Source organism: Puma concolor, chromosome D2 (genome assembly GCF_028749965.1).
Source record: "Puma concolor isolate L17-30 chromosome D2, mPumCon1.1.hap2, whole genome shotgun sequence".
In the NCBI taxonomy this organism is placed as follows: Eukaryota; Metazoa; Chordata; class Mammalia; order Carnivora; family Felidae; genus Puma; species Puma concolor.
Genome location: NC_141677.1, coordinates 47,973,448 through 47,997,471, shown reverse-complemented (window position 1 = coordinate 47,997,471; position 24,024 = coordinate 47,973,448). Strand labels below are relative to the sequence as shown.

Here is a 24,024-nt window from a genome sequence, read left to right as displayed (position 1 = left end):
CAGCAGTAGAATTGTTGAATCCTATGATAAACAAATCTTCAACTTTCCCAGAGAATAGAAAATTGTTGGCAAAGATTTTATATCCTATTTTTTCCCACAACCTCAATTTAACTTTAGCATTATCGAAGATTGTTTCCCCTGTCCTTACCAAGGTATAAGTGACAAATAAAGATTTTATGTCAATGTTTTGATATACATTGTGAAATCATTGCCACAATGAAGCTAACTGACACACTCATCCCCTTACATAGTTACCATGTTCTTTTCTTGTGATGAGAACTCTTAAAATGTGTCCTCTTAGCAAATTTTAAGCACGTAATCAGTATTGTTAACTACATTCACATTTCCGATCTTCAGAGTTTATTCATCTTGCATAACTGAAATTTTGTACCCCTTGAACATCATCTCCCCAAGCCCTGGGCTACCATCAGTCTACTCTCTGCTTCTATGAGTTTGGCTATTTTAGATTTTTTTCTTTTTCTTTTTTTCTCTCTTTCTTTCTCTTTCTTTCTTTCTTTCTTTCTTTCTTTCTTTCTTTCTTTCTTCCTTTCTCTCTTCAGAGAGAGAGAAACTTTACTTTCTGGTTTATTCATTTCTGCTTTCATATTTATTATTGCCTTTCTCCTGCCTTTTCTTAGGTTTATTCTTTCCAAACTTCTCCACTTGCTTGCTTAGCTCATCCCTTTCTCAACCCTCTTTTCTAAGTATTTATATCCTTTCCTTCTAGTTATTATTTTACTTGCAATCTACAAAATCAGATATGAAACATTTTCAGTATTGTTAGGTTCTAGCTATTTTTAACTTTCACTGTAATTTTTTATTTGACTTCTGAGTTACCTAGAAATGTGTTTTTAAGTTTCCAAACATAAGGGCACTGCATGTATTTTTTTGTTACTGTCATCTGATTCGATTGCACTGTGTCAAAAAATGTGATCTGTATGTCAGCCATTCTTTGAATTTTTTGAGAGTTACTTCATGGCCCAGATGTAGTTGTTGTTGTTGTTGTTTTCTTTTCTTTTTCTTTTTTGTAGATATTGCACACATGCTTGAGAACTTGAGAAGAATAGCTCTTTTCTAATTGCTGGGCGAAGAGTTCTTTTTAAGTTCGATACATCAATATGTTTCCAATCTTCCCTGTCTTTAATTTTTAAAAATATCCTGTAATGATGGTGGATCTGATGGTTTTTCCCATCTTGCACTCCAGGCATCTGGGGTACAAATTGTGTGCTCTGTGGCAGGGGGGAGGATAGGAGCTCCCAACGTCTGATGGTGACCACATTGGAGGAAGGGCAGCACCCTGAGGAATATCAGAGCTGAGCTCTCCTTCTTTTTGGACTGGCAGAGTAGGTTACCTCCTGACCAAGGCAAGGTCCACAACCCTCTCACTCACAGGCTGGGCTGGCTCAGCCCGGGTGTGAGCTAAGCAAGTAAACTGATCCTTTATTCAGCAAGCATCACTGAGACCTTGTGCTGTGTCCATCACCGGACTAGGTGCTCTGGCCCCTGCCTTCACAGGCTCCTGGTCCAGGGGGGTTATCCCAACCGCCGTGACAGGAGCAGACTCAGGTTCAGAATGAGGCATTTGTTACAAGAGCATGGGGTGGGGTACCCACTCTGGCGGGGTGGGGGGCATCACACCCCACTGAGGTCCCCTTCATAACCAGGTGCACTGGCTAGGTGTCAGGTCTTTTTTACGGATCCTAGCTTACGGGACAGTTGAGTGTCTGTATTTCCTTCTTCTCCATGCAAGTAGGTAGCAGACACTGACTTTTCCGGTCTCAGGAGATTGTGGCAGTGTAAAAAGCAGAAGTTGCCACAGGAACTTCCTGTCTTGGGTTTATACATGAGAGGTTGAGCCCTGGAAGCGCTCTCAAGAAGTATGTTAGAGGTGAAGTTACATACCAACATCTGGTTTGACCTACCCACATGTAAAAAAACATTTTAAAATTAGTACCAACATTTACAAATATGATTTCACAAAACATGGACCTCTTTGTGCACCGGGAAACCAAGGCCTACTTGCAGCTCCCCTGATGCATCTCCTGCAGTCCCCCAGCCCCTGCCTATGACTTACCATGTCTACGCTGGCATGGCCTTACAGTTTGCTTAGGAAGCGAAATATTTCTTCCACCAACATCTCCATTAAGCAGGATGAAAGTTTTAAAAGTTCACACGTCTCATGGAGCACCTGGGTGGCTCAGTCAGTTCAGCATGGGACTCTTGATCTCAGCTCAGGTCTTTTTTTTTTTTTTAATTATTGTTTTTTATTTATTTTTGAGACAGAGAGAGACAGAGTGTGAGGGGGGAAAAGGCAGAGAGAGAGGGAGACACAGAATCCGGAGCAGGCTCCAGGCTCCGAGCTGACAGCACAGAGCCCGAGGCGGGGCTCGAACCCATGAACCATGAGATCATGACCTGAGCCGAGGTCGATGCTTAACCGACTGAGCCACCCAGGCGCCCCTCAGCTCAGGTCTTGATCTCAGGGTTGTGAGTTCCAGCCCCACGGTGGGCTCCTTGCTGGGCATAAAGCCTACTTAAAAAATAATAATAATAATAAAAGTGCACACGTTTCAGGAGAAGCCAGAGGGAGTATGTTTCCTGGAGTAGGTGAAGACTGACCCAAAGTGTTTGGTATGAAATAAAGTGTGCCTGGATAGAGGGACGGAACCTTAAGGCACCAAAGCGAAGAAAACTGCTTTTTCTGGTGAACGGCCCGCCCTGCTCGTGTCCATCGTTTACGTGAGACTCAGGAGGACAAAAGTGCTCCGTGAGTTAGCTGTTTTAGGGATTTGTCAGAGGAAGCTTGAGAATGACAAAGAGGTTAACTGCTGTCTGCCCCTTTGGAAGGGGCTCGACAGTTGTCATTAAGGGGCTTTGCATTTTGGAAAGTGAGATTTCTCGCACATTCGAGCTGGAGGCTTGCACAGTCAAGCAGATGTCAAGGAGAAGTATGGAAACACACGGCCCCAAGTCTGCGGTCGAACCTGTGTTGACAACCAAGGGTCTTCCAGCGTTGGGTGCTTACCGTGGGCTCTGTGAACATGGATGGGGAAAACATCACATCTCAGGCCTCTACCCTCTCATGGAAACTTAACGGTCCTTTCCAACGTGAGGATAGCCAATAAACCACAGTGATATCACTGCATGGGTGCCTTCACTGCTGGTGGGAACTGCAGATATTTTCATCCATATATTTTTTTAATTTTTTGATGTTTATTTATTTTTGAGACAGAGGGAGACAGAGTGCGAGTGGGGGAGGGGCAGAGAGAGAGGGAGACACAGAATCTGAAACAGGCTCCAGGCTCTGAGCTGTCAGCACAGAGCCCGACGTGGGGCTCGAACTCACGGACCGCAAGATCATGACCTGGGCCGAAGGTGGTCGCTTAACCAACTGAGCCACCCAGGCGCCCCTATTTTCATCCACATTTTAGCTGGTGCAGATAGCTCTAAATATCCTTTACCTTTGTCATGATGTCAGGATGGTGGTAGTCACTGCACCTGAGCTAGACCTTGCTGCTGACTGTGCAGATAAAGAAGCACCTACATTTCCATATCATAAGTCTTTTTTATAAGTATTTGGATATTGGATAAATATTTGGATTCAGCATAACTGGTTTCTTTTATGATCCTAGCTACTTTATTTTGGACATCAAAAATGTTACTCTGAGAAGAGAGTCATAAGCCTCCCCAGACTCAGAGGTGTCCTCCCTGACCCAAAGCCGCGGGGGTTTCTGCAGGACCCGGACATCCATGTTGACCAACTTTGCCCACACCCCCCTCCCAGACTTATCGGCCTGGGTCTGTGGGCAAGAATCTGCACCCAGGTGCCCTTCTGTTCTTGTGCTGTGTGTGTGTGGTGGGGGGCAGATCACAGGAGAGAGTGTTGGCTGATAACTAGTACCCCAGTGTGCCTCAGTGAGCCCTCACCGTGGGCTTGCTCCCTTCCACCGACTGACAGGGCAAAGGCAACACGCACTTCCCTCGCCCTGCCCTTCGACAGAGCTGAGAGGAACTGAGCAGCCTCCCCACTGCGCCGTGGCGGCAGCTTCCGCCTTGTCTGTCACGCGGAATGTGGCTTCTGTCCCTCACAGCCTTGGGTCAGACAGCCACAAGTGCTTGCTCGCAGGGGAGCCAGGAGCAGAAAGCCAGCATGGGCTCCGGGGCCAGCATGCTGAGAGCCCTCCTCCTTCTCCTAGGTGAGTGACGAATGCAGAGGCAGGGTGGACGTGACTCATCCATGGCAGGGGTGCCTCAATGAGTGGGAAACTGGAGGAGCATTAGCTCACTGGGGCTCAGTCCCTGAAGCACAGATGAGTCCCTTTGAATAGACAGCGTTTCTCAGTTTGAGACACAAGGCAGTGAAAATGATTTTTGTTTGTTTCCTTCCAGCTGCAACTTACAAAGGCTTCTTCTGGGCCAGAGGGGAACAGGAAAGGGTCATGTGGTAGAAAGAGCTTTGGGCTTGGGACTTAGACCAACCTGGCTTTAAATCATGGCTCCATTGGTACCAAACGGCAGCAAGCTTCTTAGACTCTCTCTCAGTTTCTGAACCAGTAAAATGGGGGATAATAATGCCTAGCTTCCAGAATTGTATGAAAATTAAGCTCCATTTAATTAAGTCAAACTGAAATAATTACATAAAATGAGAAAAATGTGGGGATGTAGGTGCTTCTTTATAGTCAGTGGTGAATCAGTCTTATTGGGGAGCCAATAGGCTCTTAGTCACCCAGAAGTATCCTGGTTTTTTTAAAGTCATCTTTAGTTCTGTGCATCAAAAGCAGGAAGAAGGGAGAAAGGCAGAGACTAACGGAAAAGTAGGGCCAGATACAGAGGGAGAGATAGAAGACCAGAGAAGCAGACAGGGAGGAAAAAAACAAGAGAGATAGGGACCGAGTCATAGAATGATGATTAGACATGAGATATATGTAGACAGAGACAGGGTTGAAAGAGCCATGTGACCTTGCAAAATTCCCTTTGACGTTAACTGTTATCTCTTAAAAAGGCAACAAAATAGTCCCTCGTCTCCACAAAGATGCTGTTTCTCAGAACTTGCACTGGGTCAAAACTCAAAGGCAAGCAGCCTGTCTTTGGATCTAATCTTCTGTAGGGGAAGCAACAGCCTGTATCCTGGACATGGGCAGTGTTATTCCCACGTCCCTGAAGCCTGCACCCAGCCTGGGAGCGAACAAAGACTTTGGCTTTCTGGGAGCTAGCCTGTCAGTCAGAGAGCCTCAGCATCTATCAGTTTACACATGGAAATGGGCACATGTAACAAGTGGCAGTGGCAGTGAGGGGGTGGCTAGAATCAATAATCAAGAACTCAGAGTGTGTAGGGCAGAAAATGCAAAGTGTGCTCCGTAAAGCGGCAGAAGGTAGCAGATATTCTAACCCGTGTCTGCTTTTGACCTTACCTAGATATACAAACCAGTGGGTCCTGGGGGAAGGGGGAGGAAGTTAAATTTAAGAAATCCAATGAAAAAAATATGCGTATTGTACAAACAGGCAGCTTGCTGAAGAAATCCAAACAAACAATAGACCTTGAAAATGCTGAAGTTCGCAAATAGTAAAACAAATAGCCACATTTAACATTTTGAGTGCGCTCGATAGGCTGCATACTCCCCTAAACACTCGAGTTAGCTCATTCCATCCCTACGACAGATTTATGAAAGAGGTCCCACCATGATCTGCACTTTATGGATGGGGTTTTAATTCGTTGGCCGAGACATCACAGCCGGTTAGTGTTTTCACATAGTATTAGTAGAGAAAGTAGCATTTTGGAGTGTGTATCTAGCTCTACACCTGCTGAATGTTAATCCTTTTCTGCTATTTACCGGTCCCGGGATGTGAACGGGCTGTTGATCCTTTCTGCTCAGTTTTCTCATCTGTAAGTTGGGGATAATGATTGTACCAATCTCATAGGGCTATTGAGGGGACTCAAGTCTGTTACCACATTTAAAACATGTACCTGGTATCTGCCATGGGGTGAGCACTCACTGTTGGCTATTTGGAACAATTAGCTACTTGAACCAATTTTCTCAGAAGGCAATTTGACAATACGTAGCAAAGTGTAAGCTGTTCACAATCTTTTATCTGGAAATTCCACCTTCAGGTACTTATCCTGTTGAAATAATAGGATAAAACCTCCCCAAAATATTTAATGGGGTGCTTCAGCACTGCTGACCCCAGTGGAAACCAGAAACAAGTGATTTTCAGTTGGAATCTGGCTAAATCAATTATACTTGAATGTTTCTAATGATATCCAATATGTTTACATAAAAGACATAATTTCCTCGGAACTGACATGGACAGAGGAGAAGTGACAAAGTGACAGTTACAGAGTTATCGTTAGGTAGTTATATTTTGCAATATGTTTGCTTGCCTCTCCAAAAATTGGCTGGAAGTAAATACAGCAAATTGTTAATTGTTTCCTTTTACTCTTTCTAGGAAATAGGATAAGGAGGCATCTTTTAGTTTCTTTGGATTGAAATTTTTCATAATGATCTTATATATATTCTTAATACCAAATAAATTTCTGTGCAACAAAAAATAGCATGATAGCCTGTTGAAAGTTGTAAGAAATAGTGGAGACTTTATGAGAAGCTGGTGAAAGAGATCTTGAGGATTACTGAGTGACACCCTGTAACTGAGGGCAGGTGACCAGGCTGGCCACCCCAGGATGTGTGGGAGAGCTGTGTGTGAGGACTTCTGGGGACATGGTAGGCATCTCTGCCTATAGACTCCAAGGCTTGCATGACTCCAAGTTCAAGGCTTGCATGATCCACTATTCCCTCCCCCCCACCCCCCCATCCAGAGTAGCTGCAGAGTTTTGGGAAAACCAATTTTCAAGTATTCTAAAACTATTTTTAAAACTGAGATCCATGTAATGAACATATGGACTCAACACCTTGAATTACACATTAAAAACCTCAGCTGGTTGTTTTAGATACATGGATTTGAAGGGAGATAGGTAAATCAACGCATCCATCAGAGAAACGGAATGTCACAAATGGAGTTAATGCCCTTTAGGCTCCCCTCCTCTATCTGGTTTTCCTCTCTCCTCCAGAGGAAACAGCACCTCTATACTTCCTTCCTGTGCTGCTTTCTAGGTGTTCAGCTTGTGACCTGAATGTCACCACAGCATACTCAACCTGCTGCATTAGCTCCCCATTCTGATCACATACATCTGTTTCAACTGCCCACTGGATTCTGATGCAACACTGTATCATAATTTAGTCATACATTCTGGTACTGACAGATTTGGGTTGTTTGTAACTTTTTGCCTCCGTAGCCGATGCTGCAATGGGCCATTCCATCTTCTAGAACCCTCATTCTTCTGGGAGACAGTCTGGAAGAGGTGTCATTGTCATGGGAATGCGCGATTCTCCCTTTATTGGATATTGCCAGATTGCTCTCCGTTAGTGAGATCTGGACATCTCTGTCCCTCTACAGATTTAGTAAGATTCAGTATTGTCAGACTTTTCATTTTTTTTGCCTATCGGAGTTGTAAAATATTATCTCCAAGTTTTTAGGTTACATGTTCCTGATTACTAGTGGGAATATGTAATGTATGTTTACCAGAGAGCCAGGATTCTTTGTTCTGTAAATTTCTTATAATTTTTCTTTCGTTATTGGTCTTTTACATATTTTTCACAAATATGCTGTCTCAGTATATTGCTTATCTTTTATTTTGGTGGTGCACTTTGCTCTGCGGAAGTCTCTAAATGTGATACAATCACATTTTTCATTCTTTGACTTTTGGTGTGTTTGGTTTTTCTGTCTTGTCTAAGAATTTGGCCTTTTTTTTTTTTTTTTTCTTTGAAGCAGTTGCATTTTTCACAATTGGACTTTTAATTTGTTTGGAATTTATTTTGTGTGTGGCCTAAACAAAGGATCCAGTTTTACTTTTTGGGGGGTATAAAACATCCATTGTCTCAATATCATTTACTTAACAATCTTTCCTTTCTCTCCTGCTTCACCATGCTTCTTCTATTTTACACCCATTTAATGAGTGTTTGAACTGTTAATGGGATTCCTATTCTGTGCCACGTTTTGCATATGTCTGTGTTGAGTCATGTCACACTGTTTTATTTACTCTAGCTTAGAATCTTGGTAACTTGTAGGTAAGATCCCTTCTCCTCCTTCTCCTTCATCTGTTTCCCCTCCTTCTCCCCCCGCCTCCTCCTTTTTCTCCCTTTCCCTCTCCCTGGCCCTTTCCCCCTCCTTCTTTGGCATTAAACTCAGCTCTTACTATGTCTTCTCCCTTGCATGTAGAATGCTTTTCTGGAAAGCATCATAACAACCCACTTCCTGAAAGCTGATTCTGAGCATGGTGCCTCGCCCAGCACGTCATTTGTTTCTCACAAATAGCCCACAAAGCAGATGCTCTTATCAGCATGCCTATTTCACAGATGAGGGAACTGAGGCGCAGAGTGATAAAGTAGCTTACCAGAGGTCACCACAGCAGGTGAGTGGGACTGCTGGAATTCAAATGCAAATATTTTGATGCCAAAAAGCTGTATTTTTAGCTCTAATACCAAACTGCCTCCCAGCTGAGAATAGAAAGTAGTAGTGTCATCATGGAAAACTGACATGACTTTTAAAACTGTTCTTTCAGTCTTCTATTTCAAGATAGTTTCAAACTTAAAGAAAAGTTGTAAGAATAAATCATACAAAGAACACCTATATGATTTGCTGACTTCTTAATCAAATTATGATTTGCTTTATCTTATGTGCTGTGTATAGAGAGATATGTTTATATAAAACAAATTAGTATATATTATATATGTTTATGTGTATATATATACACACACATATATATGTATATACGCACACACACACACACATATTTAGAGAGAGACAGATCTTTTTCTCAGAGCCATTTGAGAGTAAGTTGTATATATCATATTTTTTTTTAACTTCTAAATACATTAGTGTGTATTTCTTTTTTTTTATTTTATTTTATTTTATTTATTTTTGAGAGAGAGACAACACGAGCAGGGGAGGGACAGAAACAGAAGGAGACACAGAATCCGAGGCGGGCTCTAGGCTTTGAGCTGTCTGCACAGAGCCCGATGTGGGGCTGGAACCCAGGAACTGTGAGATCATGACCTGAGCCAAGGTCCGATGTCCAACGGACTGAGCCACCCAGGCACCCTGTCAGTGTGTATTTCTTAAAAATAGAGACCATCTCTTGCATAACCACAGCATAGTTATCAACGACAGGAAAGTTAACACTGACAAAGTCCTTTCACTGTCTCAGTATTTCAGCGCACCCACCAATGCCCTTTGTAGTTTTCACTGAACTCAGCAAAGGACCCAGTGCAGGGGAAGGTGTTACATTTGATAACCTTGTTTCTTTAGCCTTCTTTATCTGGAACATCGGCACAACCTTTGTCTTTTATGGTTGATATTTTCGAAGCTTCCATCTCCTTTTTTTTTTTCATAGAACATTCCTCATTTTTGAGTTTGCCTGATAGTCTAATGATTTCAGTTATCCATTTCGTGCTAGAAAAAGCATAACTGCTCTTGGGTCCTTCTCAGGGTTTTGCATTTGGAAACATTAAGATACCTATCTGAGAAAGGCTCATGTACATAATAATAAAAGACTTACAACTAGATTTTGGATTATGTTTGTCACAATTCTAAATAAATTATTTGCCACTTAATTACTAACTGATCCATATTGTTAAATTTTGCTAAAATACTGTTCTAAGAATAGCTATTGATAAGGTCTGGTGAAATTTCTAAGGCATTTTCTCAGAGGTTTGCACCTTCCTCTTTAAAAGGCTGCCATATAAAATATTCCTATGGTCTCTAATTCCAACCAAAACGTCAGCCATCTGTCTCTGTTTTAATTCTGTTGGAAAGCACCCGCTGAAATCTATGTATTATTATAATCATGATAATAAAAGAAATACAATATCACTTTAATTATGTTCCAGTGGCTAAAACATTCTTCACTGAAAGAGCCAGAGTTATTGAAGAGAGCAGAGGCTTTTTCCCCCCTTAATTTATAATGAAAAGATGGCAGAGGCCTGGGTAAAGAGAATTAAATTCGTTTTTATCTTACAAGTCAAAGTCATCACTTTATTCCTTGGCTCTTAGTCCCTGAGATCTTTGTAAAAATCTTTCCTGACAGCTTTTCCCCTGTTTCAGATTCCTGCCAACACAATGTTTCAGAGTCGAGCAGTGTGTGGATTCCAGGTCGAAAGAATTCTTCACTGCTGGGTTTCTTTTGCTGTGTAACAGTTTACAACAAATGTAACAAAAGAAAACGATACACTAGGGTCACTCAGAAAGGCTGCAGAAGGTGAAGGAAGAAGTCATGACCCCAGAAAGGGGAGGCAAAATGTCTTGATCAAGCAAGAATTCTCTGCATGACTTTTGCCCATTTTCTAACTGGTTTGCTTGGTTTTTCCTTTTCTATTGAATTTTAAGAGTTCTTAATTTGTCTGAACATGAGTCCTTCGTCAAACATGCAACCTGCAAATATTTTCTCCCAGTCTCTAGCTGATCTCTTCATCCTCTCCACAGAGTTCTTCACACAGCAAAAGTACTTAATTTTAAGTAAGTCTAATTTACTGATATTTTTTCTCTTATGGATCATGCTTTTGATATCCCATTTGAGAAGCTTTCACCATGCACACCCTAAGTCTCCAAGACTTTATTTTACGTTTTCTTTTAAAAGTTGTCAACTAGGGGCGCCTGGGTGGCGCAGTCGGTTAAGCGTCCGACTTCAGCCAGGTCACGATCTCGCGGTCCGTGAGTTCGAGCCCCGCGTCGGGCTCTGGGCCGATGGCTCGGAGCCTGGAGCCTGTTTCCGATTCTGTGTCTCCCTCTCTCTCTGCCCCTCGCCCGTTCATGCTCTGTCTCTCTCTGTCCCAAAAATAAATAAACGTTGAAAAAAAAAATTAAAAAAAAAATAAAAGTTGTCAACTAAAAAATAGAATAGAATAGAATAGAATAGAATAGAATAGAATAAAATGAAAATAAAAACAAAAAGGCCTTGATTGGGGCCTCAGAATTGCAATTCAGGAAACACAGGTTTGGGCAGCAATCCAAATAGCTCCCCTCCAGGGGACAGAAGTCAAGGGTGTCTAAAGACAAAGGGAATGCTTATATGTTGTTTACAAAGAATTTCCATTGCTGTCGGCAATAGAAAAGTAATCTTGACTGAATATAATTGGTTACTAAGGCTATCGCTGAGCAATCTCTTACCGTATAAAGCAGGTGGGTAGGTGTTCATGCTGAGTCCTTGCAATATTTGCAGCTTGGCCCAATTCAAAAGTTCATGGTTCTACCCGGTGAGGATGTACATAAGTCCCATCTCCTTCATGGCCTCCTGGTTCCCTTTAAAAATCCCTTGACATAAATCACCCCATTTCCACTTCACCTTTCACAAAATTATATAGTTTTATATTTTATATTTAAATCTATGGGCCGTCCAGAGTTATTTGTGAATTTAGCTCAGGATGCTTAATTGGTGTTGTTATTGCTGCCTGTAGATGTTCAATCGCCCCAGAACTATTGGTGGGAAAAACAATCCTTCCTCTGTTGCATTGATTTTGCTCCCTTGTCAGAAATCGGTTGATCATACTTCTATGGACTATTTCTGGGTCGTATTTTCTTTTCCATTGGTATATGCGTCTGTCCCTCTGCCAGTACCACACAGTCTTGATTTCTGTAGGTATATATGTTTCAAGATGGTACCCTTACTTTTCAAAAAAAAGTTTTTTAGCAATTCTATTTCTTTTACCTTTCCATGTAAATTTTAGAATAATCTTATCTATTTCAACAAAAGAATCTTGCCAGGATTTTGATAAGAATTACATTAAATCTATAAATCAATTTGGGGAGATTGGACATTTTTATTATGTTGTGTTTTCCATGAATTGGGTTTGTATTTCCATTCGTTAAGATTCTTTATTTCTCTCATTACTGTTGTGGATTTTTAAAAAATGTTTATTTATTTATTTTGAGAGAGAGAGAGAGAGCTGGGGAGGGGCACAGAAAGAGGGAGAGAAAGAGAAAATCCCAAGCAGGCTCTTTGCTGACATCAAGGAGCCTGACGTGGGGCCCAAACTCACTAACCATGAGACCGTGACTTGAGTTGAAATCAAGAGTTGGACGCGTAGCCTCCTGAGCCACCCAGTCACCCCTGTTGTGGAATTTCTAGTATGTGAGACCTGTACATGCATTATTAGACTTATACCTAAGTATTTTGGGGGGGAGTGATAGTAAGTTGTGTTGTATGTGAATTTGCTCTTTCTATGTGTAATTGTTGATATGTAGACGTGTAATTGATTCATGTATGTCGATCTCGTATTCTGCCACTTTAACGAAATCTCTTATTAATTCTAGGTGTTAGTTTTTAGATCCCTTGCAATTCTGTATATAGATCAAGATCTGCAAATGGTCTTATTTCTGCCTTTCTGAAAGGTATGCTTTTTGTTTCTGTTTCTTGCCTTATTGGACGGCTGGAACTTCCAGTCCTTTATTGAACAGGTGGGGTGATGGCAGATTGTTTGTTCTTGATGTTAGTGGGAAAGCGTCTTGCTTCTCACTATTTTTTTTTTTTTATTTTATTTTATTTTTTTCAACGTTTATTTATTTTTGGGACAGAGAGAGACAGAGCATGAACGGGGGAGGGGCAGAGAGAGAGGGAGACACAGAATCGGAAACAGGCTCCAGGCTCTGAGCCATCAGCCCAGAGCCTGATGCGGGGCTCGAACTCACGGACCGCGGCTTCTCACTATTAAGTAAGATGTTACTTGCAGGGTGTTGTTTTGTTGTTGTTGTTGTTTTTGTTGTTGTTGTTTTTTTATAGTTTCTTAGTTAAGTTGAAGACGTTTCCTTCTCTTCCTAGTCTTCCAAATATTCTTTCATGAGTGGCTGTAGAACTCTATCAAATACATTTCCCACATCGCTTGACATGATCATGTGATTTTATTCTTCAGCTTGTTAATATGGTGGATTACATTGGTGGATTTTGGAATATCCAACTAGCCTTGCATCCCTGAATAGACTCCATTTGGTCACGATGTAGTTCCTTCATTTTGCTGAATTCTACTTGATAACATTTTGGAAAGGCTGTTTGAATCTATATTCATGAGGGATACTGGTCTGTAGTTTTTTTTTTTTTTCCCCGCACCATTTTTTCTCCAGTTTTAATGTTTAAGTAATGTTGTTTCATAAAATGAATTAGGAAGTGTTCCCTCCTCTTCTATTTTCTGGATGGGATTTGTGTATAAATGATGTATGTGTTTCTTTAAATGTTTGCTAGGATTCTCCCCTGAAACTGTCTGGGCCTGCAGATTTCTTTTTGGGGGGTTGCAGATTATGAATTCAATTTCCTTAATAGTTACAGGGCTGTTCACAGTATCTGTTTCATATTGGGTGAGTTGTGACAGCTTGTACTTTTTGAGGAATTAGTCCATTTTATTTAAGTCACCTAGTTTTTGTGTGTAGAGTTGTTCACGATATTTCCTTACTATCCTTCTGATGTCTACATGGTCTGCAGTGATATCCCTGTTTAACTTCTGATACCGGTAATTAGCGTCATCCCTCCTTTTTCCTTTGTCAGCCTTGCTGGAGGTTTGTCAGTTTGTCAAAGAACTGTTTTTGGTTTTTTTCCCCCATTGATTTTCTCTATTATTTTTCTGTTTTCAATTTCACTGATCTATTTTTCTAAAAATTTTTTTAGTGTTTATTCTTGAGAGAGAGAGAGAGAGAGAGTGTGTGTGTGTGTAAGCAGGGGAGGAACGGAGAGGGGGGAGACACAGAATCTGAAGCAGGCTCCAGGCTCTGAGCTATCAGCACAGAGTCTGATGTGGGGCTCGAACTAGTGAACTGTGATATCATGACTTGAGCCAAAATCAGACATTTAACTAACTGAGCCACCCAGGTGCTCCTCAATCTCATTGATTTCTGCTCTTATCTTTATTATTTACTTCCTTCTGCTTCTTCTAGCTTTATTTTGATGTTCTTCTGGTTTCTTCAACTGGGATATTAGATTATTGTTTGAAGACTTTTCCTCTTTTCTCATGTAAACATTTATGATATAAATTGCCCTCTCAGCACTGATTTAGCTGCAACTTACAAACCCCAATATGTGTGTCTTCATTTTCATTTGATAAATAAATATTTTTTTAATGTTTATTTATTTTTGAGAGTGAGAGAGAGACAGAGCATGAGCAGGGGAGGGGCAGACAGAGAGGGAGACACAGAATATGAAGCAGGCTCCAGGTTCTGAGCTGTCAGCACAGAGCCCAACGCGGGGCTTGAACTCACAAACCTTGAGATCATGACCTGAGCTGAAGCCGGACGCTCAACCGACTGAGCCACCCAGGCGCCCTGGTAAATAAATATTTTGATTTCCCTTGGGACTTGCTTTTTGACCCATGAATTATTTAAAGTATTGTTGGTTTCCAAGCATTTGGAAAATTTCCTGTTATCTTTCTACTGTCAATTTCTAGTTGAGTTCATTGTAATCACACTTTGTATCATTTAAATTATTCTAATTTAGTTGAGGTTTGATGCAGAATATAGTCTAGATATCTTAGTATATCTTACATAAGGGCTTGAAAGAATGCCTATTCTGCTGGTGTTGGGTCCTATTGTTTGATAGTGTCATTGAATTCTTTTCATATCATCAATAATTTTTTGTCTAGTTGTTCTACCACTTGTTGAGAGAGGGTTATCGAAGCCTTGATTGATTGATTGATTGATTGATTGATTTTTAATGTTTATTTTTAAGAGAGAGAGACAGACAGAGTGTGAGCAGGGGAGGGGCAGAGAGAGAGGGAGATCAGAATCCAAAGCAGTCTCCAGGCTCTGAGCTGTCAGCACAGAGCCCGATGCAGGGCTCCGACCCACGAACCATGACATCATGACCTGAGCCGAAGCTGTATGCAACCAACTGAGCCACCCAGGTGCCCCGATTGAAGCCTTTAAGTCTAATTGTGCCTCTGTCTATTTTTCCTTTCAGTGTTATAAGTTTTTGTTTCACATATTTTGTAGCTCTGCTGTTTGTTTATAGATATTTAGGATTACTATGTCTATTTGGTGGATTGACTCTTTTATAATTATGAAATGTAATAAAATGTCATGTAATATCTCTGGCCCTAATAATTTCCTTTGCTCTGAAATTTATCTGATTTTAATATAACTGATGCTCTTTTCTTTTTGCTAACGCCTGCATTTCTTCTGCCATTCTTTTACTTTCAACCTATCTATATCATGTTTGGGGTGAGTTTCTTGTAGACAGAATATGGCTCAATCATTTTTTATTTAGACTTTATGTTTTTAACTGGTACACATTTACAATTTACATTGTTATGTTATAGCCTTCAGTCTGCCACTTTATATTTCGATTTCTCCTTGTTCTCTTTGTTTCATTTCTCTTTTCCCTACCTTCCTGTATGTTACTGGAACATCTTTTAGAATTCTATTTGATTTGTCTGTAGTGTTTTTGAACATATTGCTTTTCATAGCCTTTTTAGTGGTTGCTGTAGGTATTACATTATGTATACATAACGTATCACCATCTATTGTTGTCAACATTTTCACAGTTCAAGTGAAAAGAGGCAATTGTGTCTCTGTCCCTTTCTTCAATATTTCCTCTACAGACACTGAGAACTACAATAGACGTGTTATTTTTTAGCCTGAACTGTCACACATAATTTAGAAATCTTAGAGGAGAGCGAAAGTCTGTTTTATTGACTCATATTTTTAGGAGCTGTGGCAGCCACACTGTGACCTCAGGCCACATGCTGTGTCCAGCGGGGCTCCCAAGGTCCTCAGCCACTTTGCCTTCTTCTCTACACCTTTTAGGATTTTCTTATGTTTGTTTTCGTGTAACATCTAGGCTTTAAGCTATACTTAATGAGAGGAATAGGGAAAAGTGAGCCTATTCTAGTTTGCATTCCAGAGATGGGGGCCTGAAATGAGTTTTTAAGAGGCTGGCAGATGGGTGATTTGGAGGAAGCTCTTTGGGGAGGGGCCTGGGATACTTAACATCTCTCAAACATACGGCACTGATCTAGGGGATCCTGAGGGGAGAAACACGCCTCATGGGGTAAGGGCGGTTGGGGTGACCTCAGCACAGTGCCTGCTGGGAATTGCCCGTGGTCCTTGCACCCTGGACGGAAGCTGGCCCGGCTGGCACACAGATCAGCAGACTTTTTCACTCACTTCCAAATTAAACCACTTGTGCTTCCTCCTTAAAGTCACTGTGAGCATCTCTGTCACATCCAGACCCTCATTTATCCTCCAGAATTGCTTGAACTGCTCCTTTTATTAAATTTGATTCCATTAAATAAGGGGCTAATGGTTCTCAGTAAGATGAACTGGCTTTCTCTCTCCTGCTCATCTGAACAAAACGGATGAGCAGCTGGGGAATTTCTGCCTGGAATCTGGCTGTACCCCCTCAGAAACCTAGGCAAACCTTTGGGCCGTGTTGTCAACGAGCTGCTGTCCAGGGGAAGAGGTGAAAGGTGTGGAGCTGGGCTCCTGGGCCACCGTGCTGTCCTGGGACACATGGACACTGGGGCTTTCTCTTTCATTAAGCAAATATTGATTTCTGTCAGGCTCTGCTGCAATACAACGTCAGGCCCCTATCTGAAGGAACTGACAGTCTATAGGAAGGACAGTCGCAATGTGGTATGTTAAGTGCTGAGATGAAGGAAACACGGAGGAAACCAGAGAAGAAACCTCTGTTCCGAACTGGGGTGTTGGGAGGTCTTCCTGGAGGAGGAGACTTACTGAGTGAGAGTTGATCGTGTACGTGCCTGCCTGGCTAAAATCCTTTAACAGATTCCCCCTGCTGCCAGGACAGGCCCAAGCGTTTACTGTGTCCACAGGCCCTTCTCAGCCCCATCACGTGCATCACCCCGTGCTTTTGCGCCCCAGCCCCCTGGGATATCTGTCAAGTTCCGTTCTTGAAGCCTCCTCATGAGTCACCTGCTCTGTGTGGGATTCGTGCTGCTGCTCCTAGAGCCCTGGAGATGCTCCCTCATAGATCTCCTCACAATCCTAATCGCATATCTGCCTTCCTATGTGCCTGTTTGGGATCTCGTTCCCCGCGGTGCTCTGACTTCTTTGGGGGCAAGGATCTGGTCTCTCCAGGCCACCGCCCAGCACACGCCCCGCACCAGCACTTGTTGGTGAGTTGATTGGTGCATGAAGCGAAACTTCAGCTTCCAGGAGCCAGTCTGTAGGAACTGGGTGCAGGAACGGGGTGTGGGAACCAATCTGGTTGGGACAGGAAGGATGGAGCTCTGAGAAGAGAGGGAAGCCTCTGCTGAGGCAGGAGGAGGAGGGCAGCTTGGCCTGGAGGGGAAAACTGGGTGAGGCTGAGCAGTGAGCACAGGCTAGTGGAGGAGGGCTTGGTGAGCCACGGGGAGGAAGGTGAGGCTTATCTCGCAGGGCATTTGCTGCAGCTGGAGGAAGAGCCTGTCGGCTGCGGTGCGGCGGGTGGGTCGGCTGCAGGCAACCCTCCTGGGAGAGAGAAGACAGGCTGGATTTGCCTAGGGCCACACCAGCAGGGTCTGCCGGCTTGTAGGCCACATTGCACGCCTCATACCCACTTCCCCATTGGAAGCGGCATGTGACTTGAGGTGTTGGCATCCGTCATAGCTTGTGGATGGCCCATGATGAGCCTCACAGAAGACAGTGTTGGTGGGAGCTGACCCAGAGAAGGCTCTGGAGATACTCAGAGAACAGAGATCCCCCCATACCGCGGATGAGCCCTACTCATTGAGCCACACATGACACGTTGAGAAACTGTCCAGCCTGTGTGCTGGTGTGAGTCCCTTTCCTGGAGCCAGGCTGACCCAGACTCAAACCCTAAGGCTCTTCTATTCAGTCATGTGACCCTGAGATGGCCCCTGACCTGCTGGGGCTTCCTGGAGAAATGAGGGCCATGGACTCCAGGAGAGAGGTCCCTGTCCCCACTCTGGCTGGAAAGGGCCCCCATATCACACATATATCCAGATACAAAGCCTTTTTTTTTTTTTTTCTTTTTGGTGTTATAAAGTGTTTTCAAAGTTCAGGAACTGGGTCAGCACACATTCATATGGGAGGGGGACTTGTGTGTGCACCAGGCGGCCCAAAGGGGGGGTGGTGTGTCCAGAGAGGAAACCTAGCCTTGTGGGGGCCTGGAAACTAGACAGCAAGGGAGGGGCTGCTTTTATTTCAGTGACCAACAGGCACTCCTTGGCGGATAACCAGGAAATCTCACTTCCTTCCTCCACTTGGCAAGCTAGTTTGGGAGGCATGCCTCAGCTCTGGCCAGAAGTCCAGGAAGGAAAGCAAGGTGTTGGGGAGGAGGCCGCTGGGAAGGCTGACTGGGCCAGGCCCTGTCATGAGTCCTGCAGGGTCCTGGCATTGCAGGAGGCCCAGGCCGGGCCCCACATCCTTCTGTTCTGCCCAGAAGACCAGCTAGCCTTCAGGCCCTCAGCAGGGAAGCGCTTTCCCCTGGGAAAGGTAACCCAGGGGAGTGGACAGCAGGACCCTCAGGAGCATGTGGGCTGGGCCATGCGTGGATGGATCTTGAACTCTTAATTATTTAGACTTGTGGCATGCCCTCGGCCCTGCAAATTTTAAGGAGTTTTCTTGAAAAACAAATGCCCAGCACAGACCCTGGCACACAATAGGGCTCAGAGAACCTCTGTCCTGGTGGATGGAGGCAGGTGCTGTGGTATTGCTAAGCTCCTGTGGCTCCTGTGTTGCTTGGGTGTTGCTGTTTCTGCTGCAGTGTCATGGCCCTTTCCCTGTGGACCAGGCCAGCTGTCGTCCCACACCCCGCCCCCTGGGCACACGCTTCCCTCCGCCGGGTCCCTGAGGACTGCGGAGCGGAGCTTCTCAGAGGCTGAAGAGCACAGTATGAATATTGCATGAATAATAATAACCCCACCACTTAGCGGTTATGCAGCGTTTTCCCCGTCCACAATACTTTACCATCATTAATTAGTTATTCTGCACTGCTTCCAGCCTCCCCGCGCTCTCTGAAAAGGCACTCTTGCAAACGGGCCTTCTCTGGTCTGAAGCCCCAAGGTTGAGTGGGTGGGCGGTCCCCCACCTGGAATCATACAGCCTTCTGGAGGCTTCTGCTCGGCTCTGCCACTTCTGATAACTTTGATGTGGACGACAGTCTCCTTTCTGACCTGAGTTTCTGCCTAGAGCTGCTTTCTGGTACGCTCTGCCCCCCCCCCCCATCTCCCACAGCCTCTAGGAAAGTCGAGAACCCCATCTCAAGTGGGTGGCTGAGGGCCTGTGCAGGAAGGTTCCCTCCTGCACCTCGGTTGGTGCCCATACACCTTCAGGGGATCCCTGCAACGCCCTCTGTGTCGTTCGGCAGTCTTCCTGTGGTCAGCCCTGTTGCAGAGGGGCCACCGAGCTGGGAGTCAAGTCATGCCTGGCCCAAGGCCACTGGCTGAGCAGTAGCAGAATGGAAACTCCGATTTTCTGGTTCCAAGTATTATTCCTTTCCACCCACCATGCATTCAGTCATATGAAGCTTTCATGCTCCCACAGAGACATTCAAAGATGGACCAACCCCCTCAACCAGCATGTGTAGGGTTAGCCGGGTGTTCCCATAGTGGGCCCGCTGGGCCCGCCTTCCCCAGACAACACCACCCACCCCACCAGGGCAGCCTGAAGCTCCTCCTGGCTTCCAGCACTTCTGGCTCCTTCAATGTTTCAGCAGCAACCCTGCCTGGTGTGATAGCGTTTGATGTCACCACCTGCTGGCCAGCATGGACTTGGGACACCCTGGGGGGCTTGCCCCTTTGGGAGTGCTTCTCATTCCTGGAGTGCCCTTGTCCTTGGTTCTACCTTGGGCCGAAGCCGGCTCCCAGCCTCCAGTCCCTCCATTAGCCTGGAAAGGTATTGATCAGTTTGGCTTCTTTAGCTGAGTGTTTTAATCCCCGTGTGTGAATCTTTAAGAATTAATTAGCAAAGATTGTTCAGGAAAAACAAAGTAGGCACAAGTTTCAATACTGTCTGGTCACCCACCAGTATTATTTTCCTCTTAATTAGGATGCTATTTCTAGAAGCTGGAGGTATTTTCCCTTGTGTTTTGTAGCCTCGGGTCAGCCCCTCTTTCTTCCTGTTGGCCTCCAGACTCTAGTTCCTGCTCATGGTGGCTTTGTCCTGTCCCTTTCTCATCCTCTGGAGAACCCCAAGAGCCTCAGTTTACCCCCTTGCTGCTCTGACTCACTGAGCTGCCTTCTCCATTCCCAAGCCCTGGCTCCCCCTCCGGCCTCTTGGCCTTTGCTGGTACCTTTTCCTCTGCCTGGACACCTTCCCCTTGCCTGGTTCCACTACACGGCCGCCCCCACCCCCAGCCCCTGTCTTCACTAGGTCCTACTTGTCCTTTCGTTTTTAATTTAAATAATGCGTGCTCCAAGGGCCTTCTCAGACTCCCCTGGGCTGGGGTACTCCCCCCCTTTATCCCCCCCCCCCCCACGCCCCTGTGATCTGCCTGGATGGTTGTGGCTGCTTGCTTCCTTGTGTTCCTGGGAACCCACGCGAGGAATTCCCCACTCTGCAGGCGCCAGGGCACATGGCTGCAGCCTCAGTGCTGATCTGGGTTTGCCGAGCTGGTGGTCTGACTCCTGTGCCCTCTGGTCGTGGTCAGAGGCCCCCCTTTGGAGCTGTCTTTGCTCAGCTGTCCTCTCTCCTCAGCTTTCCTTTTACTTTCTATCTCTGGAACCTGCAGGCTGTGGCAGGTGTGGGCTCTGCCCCGGGTCTGGGAGCTTTCATGGGAAGGGAGGAACACCTCAGGCCTGGGAGAGGAGCGGCCGAGTCCTGATTACTTGGAGCTGGTAGCTGCAGTCAGTCTAACAAGATGGGGAAAGAGTATCGAGGAAGAGCAGTTTCCGGTGGTTCCTGGGCTTGTGAACAGGGAGCCTAAGGTTTCTGCAAATCCAGAGCTGTGTCAGAGGAAGGCTCTAGACCCCAGCACACACCCAGCCGCCGCCTGTAGCTGGAGCGCTCCACACCCAGGCTAACCCAGAGCTTCTCCGGTGTTCCGTTTGGGAGAGGACAGAAGCCTTCCTCCCACATTCAGACCACATGTGCTTAATTCGTAGCATCAAACAGCCCCCTGGAGGAGTGAAAGGGCCAGGACCACCTGCCTGGTCTTTCTGAAAAGTGCACCCATCCACGAGCTCTGTGGAAGACAAGGGGTACCAAACACCCACAAGCACCGAACCAGCTCAGCTAGAGAAACACACCTTGTGTTCTGCGGGGGCCCCCGAGATCAGCTTACATTTCAGGGAGGCTCAGGACAAACGGGCAGAAAGAAAGACGCTGTCTCACTGAGTCCTTTCTACACATTCGGGTCTTATGTCCCCATTTTTGGATGAGAAAAGGGAGGCCCAGGTTCAAACTGTGTGTGAAAAATATTTGGACTGTTCCCTTTCCATCTGCACTTCCCATTCCCGTTCTGACCCTTTCTCCCAGTGGGATCCTGGCTGCACTTTACTTGGTCTGGGATCTCGGGCAGGAAAGACAGAGGCATCCACAGCAACAGCAGCCATGTGTGTTCCATGTGTGTTCCACATACGATCTGTGTGTTTCGTGTCTGTTCCATGAGGGTTTGCCGTCTCAGGGTTGCAGGAGCAAAAGTCACTTGTTTCTCCTTGGCTGAGCGTTTCTTCCCTCTGAGCCGTCATTATCACTTAGTCCCAGATACTCAGTCTTATCACTTGAAGCCACTTCTGGTTTCATGCTCAGTGGTTTTGAGGGTCACTTCCCAGAGAGCTCAGAGTTCTCTCCTTCCATCTTCTCTCTGCATCTCACAGGAAGAGAATCTGAGTTCCGAGGAATCTCACATATCATCCTGAAGGGGGTCCTTTGTTGCCACAGAACAACCTGCTGGGCAGTGTGAGTGGAGCAGGTGCAGAGGTGTGACAAGGTGGCAGAGGTGATCCTGAACAAATGAAGAGAATGGGGACTTCCTGAAGAGGTGGCTTTGTGCTACGTCTTTTTTTTTTTAATGTTTATTTATTTGAGAGAGAGAGAGAGAGAACACATGTGCGAGTGAGTGGGAGAGGGGCAGAGAGAGAGGGGGAGAGAGAGAATCCCAAGCAGGCTCCAGGCTCCACACCGTCAGTGCAAAGCCCGACATGGGGCTTGAACCCACAAACTGTGAGGTGCTGACCTGAGCCAAAGTTGGACGCTCAGCCGACTGAACCACCCAGGCGCCCCTGTGCTAAGTCTTGAAGGATAAGTAAGAGCATTCCATGGGAACAAGGAAGGTGTTGCATCAAAGACAGCAGCATGTGCAGTGGCTGCTTTGCTTGCTGATCCTGGTTGGGTTTATTAGAGGCTGGGGTGTGAGCAACTTGTTCACCGCCAGCCTCCTCTACTCGCCTCCCTGCCTTGCCAACCTGATTTCCAATGATGCTCTATGAAGGACCTGCCACCCCAGTCATCAGGAGTCTTCTGATGGCAGGTGACAGTTACTTAGCTTGGATTAGATTAAGATAAAGAAAGTGTTTCCTTACTGAGGGGACTGAAAAGTCAAGAAGAGGTGTTTCAGGCACAGTTGGATTCAGGCCCTCAAAAGGTGTCTTTAAAACTTGGTCTCAGCTTGACCCTCTTCTGTGGGGGCTTCAATCCTAGCAGATTCTCTCGATCCAGTGGGCCCCCCTCAGCCCCACAGTTACCAATTCCAGAAGGTACTCCTGTTTCTCCATATTTCCCTCCAAGTCCCAGAGTTGAGTCTTACTGGCCTGCTCCACCCCTCAGCCAATCACTGCTGACAGGAAGATGGAATATGCTAATCAGGTAGGGTTCATGCATCCATCCTGGGGCCAGCCCTGGGCGAATCACGTGGAGGTGGTTCCCAAAGGAATGCCAAGGTACTGCCAGCAGCTGAGGGGTCGGAGCGGGGGTGTGCAGGCGACACAGCAGGTGTCCATTCTGCACATCTCCATTTAGACTTCTAGCTAGTGGAGACGGAGGTTTGCAGGAAGTGCTGGACATCGCCTTTGACACTCCGATTTTTCATTTTGTCTCCCTTGTCACTCTGTGAGCTCCTTTACGGGGCATAGGTGTCTTGGGTTGCTCTTGGATGCCCTATCCAGAGCACACTGCAGGCACTTCATGCCTATGTGTAGACTGTGTTAGGAGATGATGGATGCCTGTCTCGACATTTGAAACCCCTTCCCCTGGCTGGGGATGTTAGAATGAGATCTAAAGTTAGGAGCCATTCTGCAATATTTAAGTTCCAGGATGAAAATGACCAGGCATCCACTGACAAACACTGAGGGCAGCTTCTCTCTATTTTTAGTTTAGTTACTTACAGAACAACATCTGAGTTCTCGCATGCCCACTACTCCACAACGGGAACCACATAGCCTGATCCTGCCCAAATAAGGGTGGTGAAGAGTGCCAGCCCCCACTGAGGGCGGGCCCAACAGGTGTCATGGACAGCGCAGGAGGTCTGGATGTCAGGGACGGGCTCTCAGTGGGTCAGATTCCAACTGAATGGGGCAGAGCCTTGCTGTGCCCTTAGCTCACTCTCAGAGAGCAGCCCTCTTGCTGCCTTCCCCTGAAGGCTCCCCTCTCACGTCCCAGGGGAGGGGACCCAGGGAGCCTCAAGGTCTCAGGACCATTTCCTTCCCGTTTGGAAACCACTTGCAGAAGCAGACCGTGCTCTGCATGACTGAGGTGGGAGGAGATGCAGAGAAGAGGGCTGGAGGCTGGCTATTTCGGCGGGGAGGGATATCGTCCTCCAGAGGCATATTCAAATGGGGCAGGCGGAGGAAGCAGGGACCTGGACAAGTGTAGCCTCACGTGTGTGGCTTGGCAAGAGCACCTGGGTACACAGGAAGACTGTGAGGGTGGAGACCCATCTAGAGGCAGCCCCCTGCTCTCTGTGCTAGGTGGCAGCAAGGGCTGGGCTCCGGGACTTCTGCTCCCGACCCCTGCGCCTGCTTCAGTGTGGGCAGTCCCGGGAGTGCTGGCAGTCAATTCAGATGTGGCCAGCACTGTGCCCACTACCGCCTGGCAAAC

The 24,024-nt window shown here is 45.6% G+C and overlaps 1 protein-coding gene across 4 annotated transcripts in view; it reads left to right on the top strand.

The window, feature by feature from the left end:
- Positions 1-3,981: 3,981 nt before the first annotated feature.
- TMEM273 (transmembrane protein 273) overlaps positions 3,982-24,024 on the top strand; it is a 34,886-nt gene continuing 14,843 nt past the window's right edge. For 2 of the 4 annotated variants that reach the window (XR_015241692.1, XM_025918444.2), the window contains exon 1: positions 3,994-4,196. Coding sequence is in view for 3 of the 4 variants with exons in the window: in XM_025918444.2 (XP_025774229.1) it covers positions 4,070-4,196 (127 nt within the window). In the remaining variant the exon portion in view is untranslated. Of the gene's footprint in view, positions 4,197-24,024 lie in introns of all 4 variants that reach the window. The other 2 variants (XM_086680251.1, XM_025918445.2) reach the window with 2 other exon arrangements.